Source organism: Ovis canadensis, chromosome 7 (genome assembly GCF_042477335.2).
Source record: "Ovis canadensis isolate MfBH-ARS-UI-01 breed Bighorn chromosome 7, ARS-UI_OviCan_v2, whole genome shotgun sequence".
NCBI lineage: Eukaryota > Metazoa > Chordata > Mammalia > Artiodactyla > Bovidae > Ovis > Ovis canadensis.
Window position 1 is genome coordinate 83788501 of NC_091251.1, and position 15727 is coordinate 83804227.

General features: G+C 44.2%; 1 protein-coding gene across 1 annotated transcript in view; it reads left to right on the forward strand.

The window, feature by feature from the left end:
- The first annotated feature begins 13915 nt into the window (after positions 1-13915).
- The window catches only part of PRKCH (protein kinase C eta), a 237969-nt gene continuing 236157 nt past the window's right edge, over positions 13916-15727 (forward strand). Inside the window, exon 1 of the mRNA XM_069596762.1 lies at positions 13916-15327. Coding sequence (XP_069452863.1) covers positions 14965-15327 — 363 coding nt within the window. The 5' untranslated portion in view covers positions 13916-14964. The remainder of the gene's footprint in view (positions 15328-15727) is intronic.

The window sequence follows — 15727 nt, forward strand, 5'->3', positions numbered from 1 at the left end:
TTGGCAAAGTAATGTCTCTGCTTTTTAATATGCTGTCTAGGTTTGACCTCTGTATAGAATGACACATTCTTATCATTCTTTTTATTTTTTAATATTTCTTTAAAGATCAAAGCCTATTTTTTAAAAATTATTTATTTGGTTGTGCCAGATCTTAGTTGGAGCATGCAAGATCTTTACTTGCAGCATGCAAACTCTTAGCTTTAGCATGTGGAATCTAGCTCCCTGACCAGAGATGGCACCTGGACCCCCTGCATTGGGAGCATGGAGTCTTAGCCATTGAACCACCAGGAAAATCCTCCATCCTTATCATTCTACTTAGAGTTAACCACCTCGTGTAAAATGTAAGAACTTCATAATATTATCATTTTAACTCTACCTTCTTTGTTATTGCTTGTCATATATATTTACTACTACATGAGTTAAACCCCCTACAATATGTTTGTCTTCTAGCAGTCTTTTGTCACTTAAATAAATTATGAGAAGGAGAGAAGAAGACAGTCCTTCACGTTTACACACCTGGTTGCATTTCTGCAGCTCTTCCTCCTGCAGTGGTCTTGATCCTGGTGCTCCCTCCCTCCAGTGCAGGCTTCCTCTTGCTGTCATTTCCCATCATCCTCAAAACCTTTTCTGTTCCTATTTCTTATAGTTCACAGTGAATTATTCCAGCATCCATTTATCTGGAAATTAATAATATTATTAATATTAATAAATTATCTTAATGTTATTTATTCTTATAGTTCACAGTGAATTATTCCACCATCATTTTTCACTTTTGAAAGATATTATTACTGCATTTATAATTCTGGGCTAACTACTATTTCTATCATTTTCATGACGACATTCCACCTTTTCTGGGCGCCATTGTTTCTAGTAAGAAGGCAACTCTCACTCACAGTGCTGTTCCCCTCTAGGTAATTGGCTTTTTACTCTTTATCTTTGGTTTCCAGTTTTTTGACTGTGACATACCTAGGTGTGGTATTTGAGTTTATTCTGGTTGGATTTTGTTGATTATACAATGTGTAGGCTGATGTCTTCTGCCAAATTAGAAGAGTTTTCAGTCATTGTTTCTTCAACTTTTATTCTACTCCATTCTCTTTCATATTTTTTAACTAGGACCCAAATTACATATACAAACACACACACAGATATATACATATGTGTGTAACATATATATATAGGTACATATATGTTTATATATGTGAGTGAGTGAGTAAATGAAAGTTGCTCAGGGTCTAACTCTTTTTGACCCCATGGACTGTAGCCCGCTAGGCTCCTCTGTCCATGGAATTATCCAGAAAAGAATACTGGAGTGAATAGCCATTCCCTTCTCTAGGGGATCTTCCCAACCCAGAGATTGAACACAGGTCTCCTACCTTGCAGGCAAATTCTTTACCATCTGAGCTACCAGGGAAGCCCATATGTGTATGTCTAAAACTTTTTACTTCTAATATATCCATTTGGTTTATTTCTTTGCTGATACTCCCCATCTGTTTACTCAAGATGCTCATCCTCCTCTGTTGACCCTTAAGTATATTTATAATAGCTGCTTTAAAGAACCCCATCTGCTAATTCTAATATTTGGGTCCTCTTGGATTCTGTTTTTATTGACTGCTCCTTTTCTTGATTATGGGTCACATTTTCCCGCTTCTTCACATCTCTAATATTTTAAATATTATTCTTGAATATTGTTATAAGTGAGTTATGGAGAGTCTGGATTACTTTATCTTCCTTTAAAGGGTGTCAAGGTTTCTTCTATCAGGCTGTTAAATTATTGGCAAATCTTGATCTTGTTGGGCTTTGTTTTATTATTTGTTAGTATAGTTCTGTTTCACTTTTGCCCTTACTCCTGGGCGTGGCCCTTTCTCTGGGGCATGGTATTTCCTCCTAAGGTGTGTCCTCTTTGGGGTTTCAGCTGAACACATTAGGTGCTTAGTAAGGCTGTGCCACTGTGTCTGAGCCAACATTCTCACGATTCCAGTACTACATGGCCTATGATATCTTGGCCCAGCTCTCTTACTTGCGTGAGCCCATTCTCAGGGCTCATGAAGTCTTATTCTGCACACTGGCTGTAGGGAAATACTCATGAAGTCTTCTTTGTCACCCTCCTCTGAACAGCTTCTTCCTTTTTGATATCCTGCCTTACAAATTCCAGGGACCATGTATATTCTAAACTCTGTCTGTACCCCTTTTGTTCAGCAGAACATGCGTATCCCTTTGGATTCTAATTCCTTATCATTCTATTGGTGTCCCCAGGCAGAGAACTGAAGGAGACGTGGAGCTCTTGGTGTGTTTCCCTTCTCCCAAGTATCATCGTCCTACAGTGTTTACTGCCAAGTGCCGGAGATCGTTAACTCAGATATTTATGGTGGTTTTCAGTAGAGGGCCAGCCGAGTGCCAGCCACCCTGTAGGGCCAGAAGTGGGTGTCCTCTTCTGCATGTTTTGGTACAGTATGTGCACCTTAATAAAATACTAGAACAAAAGATCACTTTCCTTTTTTTCAGGTAAAGATCTTTATTTCATTTCTATGTCAGGGCACTGTTCTTGATGATTATTATGTATTATTTGTTAAATTTTATTAGAGTATAATCGCTTTACAGTGTATTAGTTTCTACTTATGACACAGTGAGTCAGCTATACATATTCATATATCCCCTCTGTTTGGGATTTCCTTCCCATTTAGGCTACCCCAGAGCACTGAGTAGAGTTCCCTGTGCTATACAGTAGGTTCTCATTAGTTATCTATTTTATGTATAGTATCACTAGTGTGTGTATGTCAATCCCAATCTCCCAATTCATCCCACTCTCCCCCTTCCCTCTTGGCATCCATGTTTGTTCTCTTCATCTGTGTCTGTATTTCTGCTTTGTAATAAGACCATCTATACCAGTTTTTCCTCAGATCCCATATGATTATTATTTATTCTTAATCAAACCTCAATATCATTACTTTGTTGAAGTTCCTTTAAATTATTATTACCACTTCTAAATCATAAAGATCAATAATTAACATTAATATCTGTGAGACTCATTATAGTGCTTATCAAACTTTGAAAAGACATTTTAAAGATATTAATGCAAACTATGAATAGAACAAAGTATATTCTAATGTCCTCCTATTTTAAAAAATGGAATATAAAACAATTATGAGACAGTAAAATGGTGTATATAAACCTTGCTGTTCACTGGCACAAAATCCAATTTGTAATTTTGTTAAAAATGACAAAAATAACCTTTTTCACTGGTTGTAATTTGACTGGCACATCAAAGTAAATGCTCAAAACAAATTTTCCCAACACTGAATTTCTAGGAAACTGATATAAATCATCAATTGTATATTAATTTATGTTTTATTGTTTAACAAAACATATGTAAGTGATATAAATGATACCACTGTTTGTATAACTCAATTAGAGAGATGAGATATGTTGAGTCTGTAGTTTACTTGAGACTAGAGCCCACTCTGAGGAGCTCTGGCCCCACATTCCAAAAACCCAGGAAATGTGTAATAAACAGCATGAGAAATGCCCACATTCTGGTTCTGGCTCCTCATCTATAAAATAGGTTTGCCCTAAAATTCTCAGGCATGCCTTCCAGATCAAAGGACCCATCCTTTTTGTGTCTGTATTTTTACTTTCTGACCATCTTCTTATTACAATGCTGTACTTTTGTCTATCATCTTAAAATGTTCACTCTATACATTTATTTTCATCTCAAAGTAATGATAGCTGTATTTCTGGGTGGTTATTAATATTCATTGAATACTTATAAATGTGAACAAAAAACAGACCTGTGGCAGAATGCCAGGTAATTTTAAAACAAAAAAGAAAACAGTCACCCCATAAATATGATGCACTGAGTCTCTGATGGCTATTACAAAAATGGACCCAAACTCAGAGAAATAGCTTGTCCGTTTACATGGGAATACAGACTCTGGAATGATATCACTGCCTGCCATCGGTTATCTAAAACTGAGTCCAAGTTTTTAAAGTCATTTCCTAACTAATGTTAACAAGCCCAGGTGTTTCCTGATTTCAGTTGTTCAGACTCTCAAAAAAAAAAAAAAAAAAAAAAAGAGTAAGGCAGGGAAATGTGTAAAATTCCTTTGTTGGCTTCCTTTCGCCCATATTGAACCCAAGTTTCATCTTCCTACTGTGAGTGGTTTTTGTGTTTCCCTGTCCATTTAGCCCATGAGCTTGTTTTTCTCGCTACTTGTTATACTCCTCAGAAGTCTCTCTTGTTTCTCTTGTTACCAGTGTTATTTTTTTCCAAGTTTTCCTCCGTATTTAAAATCTCAGTATGAGTGATTATATATTTTGGGTTGTTTTGGGTTGTAATCACTGCATTTATTCTTTTTTAAAATATTTTTTCTACTTTTTATTTTATTATTAGAGTATAATTGCTCTACAGTGATACATATGTTAGTTTCTGCTGTATAATGAAGTGGATCAGCTATGTGTATCCATATGTCCCCTCCCTCGTGGCTCCCACGCCACCCCTCTGGGTGCGTTACAGTGCACAGCTGAGCTCGCTGTGCTATACAGCAGCTTCCTACTAGCTATTTCACACATGGTGGTGTATATGTATCATTGGTATTCTCCAGATCTGTCCCACCCTCCTCTTCTCCCTCTGTGTCCACACGTCCACTCTCTCTGTCCTGCCTTGCAAATAGGTTCATCTGTACCATTTTTCTAGATTCTATATATATGTATTAATATACAATATTTGTTTTTCTCTTTCTGACTTACTTCACTCTGTGTGACAGACTCTACGCCCACCCACATCAATTGTTGTTGCTCAGTTGCCAAGTCTTGTCTGACTCTTCGCAGCCCGATGAACTGCAGCATGCCAGGCTTCCCTGTGCTTCACTATTTCCCGAAGTGTGCTCAAACTCATGTCCATTAAGTTGATAATGCCATCTAACCATCTCATCCTCTGTCGCCTCCTTCTCCTTCTGCCCTCAGTCTTTCCCAGCATTAGGGTCTTTTCCAGTGAATCAGCTCTTTGCATCAGGTAGCCAAAGTACTGGAGCTTCAGCTTCAGCATCAGTCTTTCCATTGAATATTCAGGGTTGATTTCCTTTAGGATTGACTGATGCACAATTATATTTGAACTAAGAGAATGTGTCAAAAATCCTGCCTCTGACTGAAGAGCCTCTGCAGGTGCTGGGATTGAGCCCCTGGTCTCGAGTACCAGTTCCTCAGCCCAGGGGGATAAATGGCATAGAGTGTGAAGCAGCCAGAATGAGGTAGGGGAAGGGAAAGTGAGCAACAGGGTAAGGCAGAGCTGAAAACATTTCTATAATGCTGTAGGACTTTGCATGTGCATTAAAGTGCAGTTCTCATTTAATTCTGTGTTATTATGTGACTTCTTTAAGGTCATCTAGCCATTTTAGAGGATGCAAACCTGTCTTTGAATGCTTTTGTCCCTTATGTCTGGGCTTCTTGAACTGGAGTATAAAAGAATCACCTGAGATTGTTAAACTTTATTGAAAATGCCAATTCCTGGGTCATCCCACTCCCTGTTTCACTCCAAAAATCATGGCCAGAAGATCTGGATTGCACTTCTCTCACCTGTCGGCTTCTAGAGCTAAAATTATATTGATGGTATAGTGGTTATTTTCCATTAAATTATTAGAAAGCAAACAGTACCTTGATTTAGTATAAAGTATTTACCTTTTCTAGTATCTAAAAAAAGTTTGCTAACTTTCTGTGTTCTAAACAAATACCTGGATTCAGAATTTTAAAAAGGGCAAAGGGGAAGCTACTTGGGTGATTTTAATGTCCTCACATGACAAAATGATTGAGGCTGATGTGAAACTTTCACACTTCATTACCAAGATTTCAAGGATGGAAAGTCTTTTTTTATGCCTCCTTATTATGAACTATAAGCTCTTAGGAACGGGGGCCAAACTGCTTTTTCATTTCCAAGAACCAGAAGGCGTTCAAGCTTCACTAGAAAGATGACAGGAAATGATTACAATTTGAAGGGGTTAAAGTCCACCTATCTGTGATTTGGTGTGGAGTTTTTAATATTAACTAAAAAAAATTAAATTACTGAAGTGTTCAGCAATTATAGAAAAATAGAAAAATCACAACATACAGATAAATGAAAAGAAGAAAAAATCATCCATAATAAACAACATTTATAAAGTTGCTTACCATGTTCCTGGCACTATTTCAAGGGCTTCACAAACACTTTCTATAGCGCTCACAGCAACCCACTTCACAGCTGAGAAAACCGAAGCATAGTAAGAATAGGTAGAGCCTGAAGTCACGCTGCTATAGGGGATAGGGTCTGGGTGGAGGCAGTCTGCCTCCAGAGACCATGTTTACAAGCTCTCCACTAGCCAGACTGTATTCTATAATCCATTACCCCAGATAGTCATGCTCACACTTAGGGGTCTACCCTTCCAAAAATATGTGCACACACACATATGCATACATGTACAGCATATACACGCACACTTTACACTAAATAGGATCCCTGCTTTCTTCACTAATAGTATATTGTGAACTTCTATAATGGCTACTATAGTAAATAGTAACTGCTACATCCTGGCAAAATATTTTATTTAAAGTGAAGCTCCTCCCCCTCCCTTTGTACAACTAAGAGAAAGCACAGCCATGAAGGCCCACGTGAACTTCCTATTAAGATTACTTGACTTGGCAAAAGCTGTTCCATGTACTAAAGTTTATTACTATCTACTATTCAATTCCAAGGCTGAAAGAACATGTTACACATGACCTAAAGGCGATTCTTGAGGGCTCTGAAAACCCTGAGTATGCTGCCCAGTGACCAGAATGGAATACTGATTAGATGGTCACTGAGTCAACCTGAGAATGCCATCGATGAGACATAGAGAAAACCCAGCAAAGGGCAAAATAAAGATACCATCAGAGCAAAATAATCATTTTCCTCTCACAGATTTCTTACACAACCCATAAAATCTAATAACTTGCTTGCCACTTAATAACCACTTGGTTTATTAATGGACTAGAACAAAATGATAAAAGTTAATGGAACAACCTGACCATTGGCTACATTAATAATAGGTTTAGAGAAAATTATTACTATTTTAAACCATATACGCTTGCTTTCTATTACTAGTGCTTTTTAGAAATATTAAAATGTTAAGAAACATACTAACGTGAAAAGTTATAGTAAGTTCTGTATTCAGAATTAAGGAATTTTACATTCTTTTAGCTTCAAAAGATGTTTTTGTCTCATTTGGTGACATGCTACTGTAGGTTGTAATTATAGAAGTAGATACGAAGAAATAATTAAAGTTACTAAATGCAGATTTGCCTTCAGTTCAGTTCAGTTCAGTCACTCAGTCGTGTCTGACTCTTTGCGACCCCATGAATCGCAGCACGCCAGGCCTCCCTGTCCATCACCAACTCATTACCAACTCCCGGAGTTCACTCAGACTCACGTCCATCAAGTCAGTGATGCCATCCAGCCATCTCATCCTCGGTCGTCCCCTTCTCCTCCTGCCCCCAATCCCTCCCAGGATCAGAGTCTTTTCCAATGAGTCAACTCTTCGCATGAGGTGGCCAAAGTACTGGAGTTCCCCTATTTATCTCTTATTTTATATGAAGGTATGTCTTTTTTAAAAAGTCTACCAAATTGTAATCTAGGCCAAGGACTTTTATGAATCTGTTTTTTAACAGAATGCCTGTAAAGTTTTCCAGGGTTCCATACTATATTAGGATTGTAAGAGGTGGCTCAGTGGTAAAGAACTTGCCTGCAGTGCAGGAGATGAGGGTTTGATCCCTGGGTCAGGAAGATCCCTGGAGCAGGAAATGGCAACCCTCTCCAGTATTCTTGCCTGGAAAATTCCATGGTCAGAGGAGCCTGGTGGGCTGCAGTCTGTGGGGTCACACAGAGTTGACATGACTGAGCAACTGAACGTGAGCATACTACTATTAGGAAAGGCTCTTGGGTGATGTAAAAGTTTCAAGTGAAAATATTCTAATGGGTAGATTCGAGTAGATGAGTTATGTCGAAAGTAAACCAGCCATGGGAGAGATTTGTGTTTGTTCCGTTTATATTCAGAAAATATTTTTTAGTGGAGTTTCCTGTTAGAAAACAATAGCAGAAATGTCTAACCGAGTTATTACTCCCGATCACCAGGCAATGTTTAGGCAACCTGACTGCTTTTTTAAGGGCGTATTGCTTTGATGTTTGTTCCTCTGTTCTGAGATCAGTCCCTGGAAGGCAGGTCTTTTGAGGAAGGCTGAGGAAGTGTGAAAGCTGAGCCAGTCTACGCCATCCGCTCTTTAGGACTTTGCCCCTCAGCCTTCCTTTCCCTCATTCCCTCACTCAGCACGAGCTGTTCATCCATGGAGACACAGACTGTTGGCATCAGGACCCTGTGGCTCTCTGAGGACCTCACTACTCCGATCATCCCAGACTCCTCCCACCCCACCCTCCCTTCTGACTTGGCCTCTGTTTCTTCTTCCATGTCATTGAAGATTTTCCTTTTATCCTGGTTTCAGAAGCCTCACAGTGATGTGTTTAGATGTGGGTCTTTATTGCTTCATTCTGCCTAGTACACTGTGTCCTTTCAATATGAGACTCATGTCTTCCTTCCATTCTGAGAAATGTTATTATCTCTATGATGTATCTTACCTTTTTCTATGCTTTTTGGAACATGTATAAGGACGTTGTGGCCCACCTTTGCCACATTATATGTGCCTTTATGCATATACCCTTTTACATACTTACCTTTGCATATTTAAAAATGGATGAGAGGCAGCACTGCTATAACCGCTGCCCTGTGTACCACTCACTTCTGCCTGCTGAGAATCTCCAACTTCCTCCTCTCTGTACTCAGTGTATTTGATAGTTTTCATTCCTATTGTGCAATAAAACCTCCTGGGATAGGGGTTAGGCATGCATTTTTTGAAAAATGAACCAAATCTTACCTCTTTCATGTATTAAGTATGTGATACAATTCACTTAACCATTCTGTCCCTCACTTTTCCTGTGTGTAAATAGAGACAATAATACTTACATCCATGGTTGTCATGAGACTCAAATGAAATGTGTGTCAAGTGCTGGTGAATACTTAATAAACGATACTATGGCAGTCAGAGTAACAACTGAAATGTACCATATGCTTGACAATGTATCACATGCTTTGTTTCGAATCATTAAATATTTTATCTTCAGAGCCCCCATAGATGAGTACATCATTATTCATTTGTAAATTCAACATCTTAAGAACTGTTTTCTTTTATCCATGTTGCATTCCAATCTTAATCCTTTGGTATACATATTTTATGTATTTCATGACATATTTATATTTCTTTCTTTAGATTTTTAAAATGTTATTCACTATTTTTTCCTATGTTGTTTATCATATGTCATTCTAATGACTATGTGATATTCCACTGAGTTGTTATTCTGTAATTTACTCAGTCATTTCACTATTGCTGGAAGGAAAGTTATGACCAACCTAGACAGCACATTAAAAAGCAGAGACATTACTTTGCCAACAAAGGTCCATCTAGTCAAGGCTATGGTTTTTCCAGTAGTCATGTATGGATGTGAGAGTTGGACTGTAAAGAAAGCTGAGCACAGAAGAATTGATGCTTTTGAACTGTGGTGTTGGAGGAGACTCTTGAGAGTCCCTTGGACTGCAAGGAGATCCAACCAGTCCATCCTAAAGGAGATCAGTCTTGAGTGTTCATTGGAAGGACTGATGCTGAGGCTGAAACTCCAATACTTTGGCCACCTGATGCGAAGAGCTGACTCATTGGAAAAAGAGGACAAGAGGAGGGAAAGATGGAGGACAGGAGGAGAAGGGGATGACAGAGGATGAGATGGTTGCGTGGCATCACCAACTCAATGGACATGTGTTTGGTAAACTCTGGAAGTTGGTGATGGACAAGGAGGCCTGGTGTGCTGCAGTCCATGGGGTCGCAAAGAGTCGGACACGACTGAGCGACTGAACTGAACTGAACTGAGATAATGTAGTAGGAATTGTATATGCTGCTGCTGCTGCTAAGTCGCTTCAGTCCTGTCCAACTCTGTGCGACCCCATACACGGCAGCCCACCAGGCTCCCCCGTCCCTGGGATTCTCCAAGGCAAGAACACTGGAGTGGGTTGCCATTTCCTTCTCCAGTGCATGAAAGTGAAAAGTGAAAGAGAAGTCGCTCAGTCGTGTCCGACTCTTCGAGACCCCATGGACTGCAGCCTACCAGGTTCCTCCGTCCATGGGATTTCCCAGGCAAGAACACTGGAGTGGGGTGCCATTGCCTTCTCCGGAATTGTATATGGAGAAGTCCAAAGTTATAGTGTGACTAAGACAAGAAAAAAGAATACAGTAATTCCCCTACATATGAACCTCAAGTTGCAAACTGTCAAAGATGCAACTGAGCATTCTATCCATGTCAGGCACGAGTGAAATCGCAGCTTGCCTTCCATCCCCTATTGCTGATGCTCCTTTAGCGCTACCATCTCTCATCTCCTCTCCCTCCTCCAGTCAGTAACTCTTCTTGCCTCTTCACTTGATGCCAGCCCCTGTATGCCAGCTGTTGTACTGTACTATTGTACTTTTTGAGGTATTGTACTATAAGATTTAAAATGTTTTATTTTTGTGTTTGTTTTTTATGTATTATTTGTATGAAATTATTATAGACCTATTATAGAGCAGTACTGTATAGCTGATTGTGTTAGTTGGGTACCGAAGTGTAATTTTGTTGGACTTAATGAACATGCTCTCAGGATAGAACTCATTTGGATGTAGTGCATTTTACTGTAGTAATAAGTGGAGCAAAAACAAACCTCTAGTCTATTAAAAAAAAACCTATAATATATATTTTAAAGCAGTCTATACAGATATATGCAGCTTCCCTTGTAGCTCAGTTGGTAAAGAATCCGCCTGCCATGCAGGAGACCTGGGTTCGATTCCTGGGTTGGGAAGATCCCCTGGAGAAGGAAATGGCAATCCACTCCAGTATTCTTGCCTGGAGACTCCCACGGATAGAGGAGCCTGGTGGGCTACAGTCCATGGGCTTGCAAGAGTTGGACACGACTTAGCAACTAAACCACTACCATATAGATATGCAAGTTCCACACTGTATTCTGTACAAGCCGCTATTGATAAGGGTGGGATACATATAAAGAGTGAACTTCTTTCTCCCCTGGCTTCATTAAAACTCAGGAGGATCAGCCCTGCATAACAGCTGTCATGTAGGTAAGCTTTGTATTGGCATCCAGTCCTTCCCTACAGGGACTTTGCACTAGGTGCTGTCTATCACCTGTCTAGTGTCCCCTACGAGCCACCTAATGACACATGACATGGGCTGGAGACAATCAGAGTCTTCCTCAAGATTGATTTAAAGATGCCAGTAGAGAAAAATCTCATTCTACTGAGGCTGTTAAACTAGAAAACCAGGAAGTCGAGGTTGCTGGAGACCATCTCCCTGGCTGTTGGCAGGCAAGTTTAGACAGCAGGCTAAGAGCCACAAGCATAGGTGCTTCTTAAACTAAGGTCTGTTTTTTCACCTATGCCTTGGATGGCATTCACTCCTGCAGTCTCAGAACTGTGCAAACCCTCTCTTTTCCTGCACAGCTCTCCTTACTCAAAAGCCTTCCACCTGGTGCATCCATCTTCCTCCTCAGTTCTCACTCTCCTCACTACTCCAGCCAATGTCTTGAAAGAGTATCTACACTCACTCTCTTCACTCTTATTTTTCACCTCAACCTACTCTAAACAGGCTTCCACATTTACCCTTCTACTGAATCGGCTCAAAGATTACTTAGGAACTGTCCAACTCCACAGGCTTTCTTTAGTCTTGTTTACTTAATCCCTCAGCATCCTCTGACCTAGCTGACCTTTCCTTCCTGCCTGAGAACTTTTGAGTTGGTTTCCACAATAACTGGAAAACACATCCTCTTGAGTTTTCTCTCACTTCTGCCTGCCGCTTCTCAACCCCATTGTCTGCCTCTCCTTTACCTGTAGATGTTGGGGTTTCTGGAAGTCTGCAGCCTAAGCCCCTTCTTTCTCTCAAAGTACATTCTCTTCCTATCTTTTCCTGTAATGGAGCTCTCATCCACTATTTTAGCTTTGATTGTGATCTCCATACTAATGGCTTCTCCACTTATGCCTTTACTCCTGACTCTACCTCTGACCTTCCCAACCACATAGCTGCTTGCCCACTTTGGATTTCCACGTAAATGTATCAAAGGGATATCAAACCTGACATGTTTCAAACTGAACTCTTCACCCTCCTCCACAAATCTGCTGCTCCTCCCCTAGTGTTTCCTAATCACTCATGGCTCTGTCATCCACACAATTGCTCAAGTCCATTGCCAGCATGCTTCTTTTAGCACTTTCCTCTTCCTCATTCCCTTCTTTCCATCCATCACTGAGACTTGCCACTCCGTCTCAGTTCCACCTCCTTAGCTTCATCACGGTCACATCACCCGACTCTGTCACCATCCTCTCCCTTCTAGACTTCAGCCACAGCCTCCCCACTGGTGTCCCCACGCCTGTGCTGGCTCCTTCTAGTCCATTTATTGCACAACTCCAGAGAGAGATTTTAAAACCTCAATCTCATCCTGCCCTGGCTCTGCTTAACAGTCTTCCAGAGGCTTCCAGCTGTTCATAGTTAAGGTCCAAAGACCTACCAATCTGGTTAGTCTTGGCCCTCAACCCACCTTTACAGGCTCTTTTCAGCCACTTGCCCCTCCAGCCACATGGAATCCTCCTGGTTCCCCAAACAGGACAAACTTTTCTCAGGAACTCTGAATAAATAGATCCTTCTGCTGTGAATTTTTTTAGGTAACCCTTCTCTGATTAGCCTCCCCTCAACCCTCCGGTTACATTACCCCAAGATACCTTGGTCTGTTCCTCCACTTCACCCTCTATTTACTGGTTTTCCTCTCTTGTGGGACTGCTAAGCCCCAGGAGGGCAGGCACCATGGCTGGCCTGCTCACTGCTCTGTCACCACTGCCCACCTACGCCTGGCACTGACTGATAGGGCAAAAATGGAGTATTTGGTGGCCTCACCACCTAACCCCAGGGCACCTGTGTAGCTGCCCAGCATTTGGGACTGTCTTCTCTTGGTGCTGAGATCCAATAGCAGCAAATCCTTCAGTGGTTCTTAAAGCTAGAGTTCTACTCTTTGGAGGAGAGGATGACAAAGTTGACCCAAATGATCCCCTTGACCTTTCCCACTGGGGCCATACAGGAGCTCCCTGGGTATTGGAGAGCTTGCTAAAGCTCTGTCTAAAGCTAAGGTGTCGTCTGGGCGATGTGCTACATCCCTGCCCCGTTCTTCTAAGGAAATGCTGTTTTTAAGACCGGCCTTTCCCCACCGACCATTGTTCTTTTCTGTTTTCATTCCACAGTGTGCCTAAGTGAACTGCTGAGAACCGAGTTGAGAGCCCCAAATAGGGCAGTGGGAAGAAGGGAATAGAAAGGCTGACCTGCTCCCAGGAGACTCAGAGTCGCCAAAGAGAATGTAATTAGGGATCTTAACAATGGCCTAAGCTTTATGGGAGACAAATTGGTTGAGGTGGCCCTCAGGGAGTGAGGAGATCCCAGGGGACAAAAACTGCAGGAGCCCCGAGTGGAGAAGCAGCTGGAGGCGACCCCCTCTGACTCACAAACAGAGCAACAGCCTAGACTGTTCCTAGAAGAGGCGATTTCTTCGGCGCACGTGTACTGGGGACTGTGTCTGTGTGTGCGTGTGTGTTTGTGTGAGTGAACATCTTCTGCCCTTGTCCTGTAGGGCTGGGCGGACCAGGAACCGCCCCGCAGAGGAAGAGATTTAGTAGTCTCGGCCACGTCTGCCTTCAGAACCGACCTTTCCTGCTCTTTGTGCAACAAGACACACCTCTCCGAGGAAGGAGGCGGACATCATTACTACTGCCCTATTAAAACACACACACACACACTCACACACACAACAACCGTGTAATTACTCTCCGCAGGAAAGGCGCACAACAGGATGGGCCCGAGCTGAACTCGGGATGAGCCATCCTTGTAAAGATTAGGAAAAGGAACCTCCCTGCCATGCGCCCGTCTCCGGCCAGGGCCTCTCCCAGATGGTCAGGCTGGGTGGCCAGGCCACCTCCTAGGGTGAGAGGGTGGGCGCGGGCGTCCCCCAGCCGCGCGAGTTCCCTGTCCCTTCTCCTACCCGCCTTCCAGCTCTCGCTGGTTCTGTCTCCCACGCCTCAGGTGTTTGCTGGGGCTGGGCCACAAGCCCTTCCCATTTTGGCCTGCACCTGGGGTAACCTCCAGCCCCGAGCGCCCCGCCAGACTGCTGCAGCGAGTGCGCCCGGAGCGGTGCGAATTGACCCGCGCGGGGCTCCCCGGGCTGCGTGCGCCCCGCCACTGCCCGAACGCAGGGCTGGGCTCCGGCTGCGCGCCACGCCCCCGGGCTTCGCACGGCGCGCGAGCCCCTTGGAGGGTGTCTGTGAACGTGGAGCCGAGCGGCTCGAGGCTCCTGCCCGGGATGCGGCGGCAGCTGCTTCCTGGTTTGAAGCTCGCCGAGTGGGGGAGAGCGTGAGCCCGCGGAGGCGGGGGCAGGAGCCCGAGCCGGAGCGGGCGGAGGCGGGGGCAGGAGACGCTGGAGGCTCGAGCTAACCGGACGGGTCGCTCCGGCTCTCCCGGGAGAGGCGCTTCCTGGCCCTGAAGAAGGGGCGAGTCCCGTGCGAGCCCCCGGGAGGCGCCGCGCGCTCGAGAGGGACGGTCGGGCGACCCCGGCCCGCTGAGGGCTCGGCGCCCGGCTCCCCTCCTTTCCACCTCGCGAGGGAGGGAGGGAGGGAAGGAGGGGAGGGAAGGTCCGGCGGAGGAGGCAGAATGGCCTGTCGAGGGGAGCTTGGGTGCTGCTTTTCCCGGGAGCTGCCTCCACTCCAGCGGCCGCCGCGCGGGCTGGCCTGAGCGAGGGCTCCCCGCTCTCCGGCTGCGAGACCGCGCGGTCCCTGGGGCGGGACAGCGGCGTCGGCATGTCGTCCGGCACCATGAAGTTCAATGGCTACTTGAGGGTCCGGATTGGCGAGGCCGTGGGGCTGCAGCCCACCCGCTGGTCCCTGCGCCACTCGCTCTTCAAGAAGGGCTATCAGCTACTGGACCCCTACCTGACGGTGAGCGTGGACCAGGTCCGCGTGGGCCAAACTAGCACCAAGCAGAAGACCAACAAGCCCACGTACAATGAGGAGTTCTGCGCCAACGTCACCGACGGTGGCCACCTGGAGCTGGCCGTCTTCCACGAGACGCCCCTGGGCTACGACCACTTTGTGGCCAACTGCACCCTGCAATTCCAGGAGCTGCTGCGCACGGCCGGCACCTCGGACACCTTCGAGGGCTGGGTGAGTACCTGGAGCCCTCACCTTGGTGTCCACTCCGCACCTTTCCCGTCTTTCATTTTACAGAACTTGCCTGGGACCCGCTTTCCCATCTTCCCAGGCTCCGCGGCTCAGGGAATTCCCTCCACTTTTGGTCCACGTCCAGGTGGCCCGTGGCACTGGTGATGCGACCGCGGTGGGTGTGCGAGGGCATAGTTGTGCCTCTAAGAAGCCATCCTGGATACGGTTCCTCTTGGGGATGGCAGCTTGGGCTAACGGGAAGTCGGGGGAAGGGGCGATCACCCCCTCCTCCCAGACTTTGAGTAAGGCGCCCCAGCTCTCTGCACGCGGGTGATACAGGAAAGGCAAGGAAGGTGTGTTAGTAAAGTGACTTGCTTTGGATAAAGCTCTTTAAGCGTTTCTT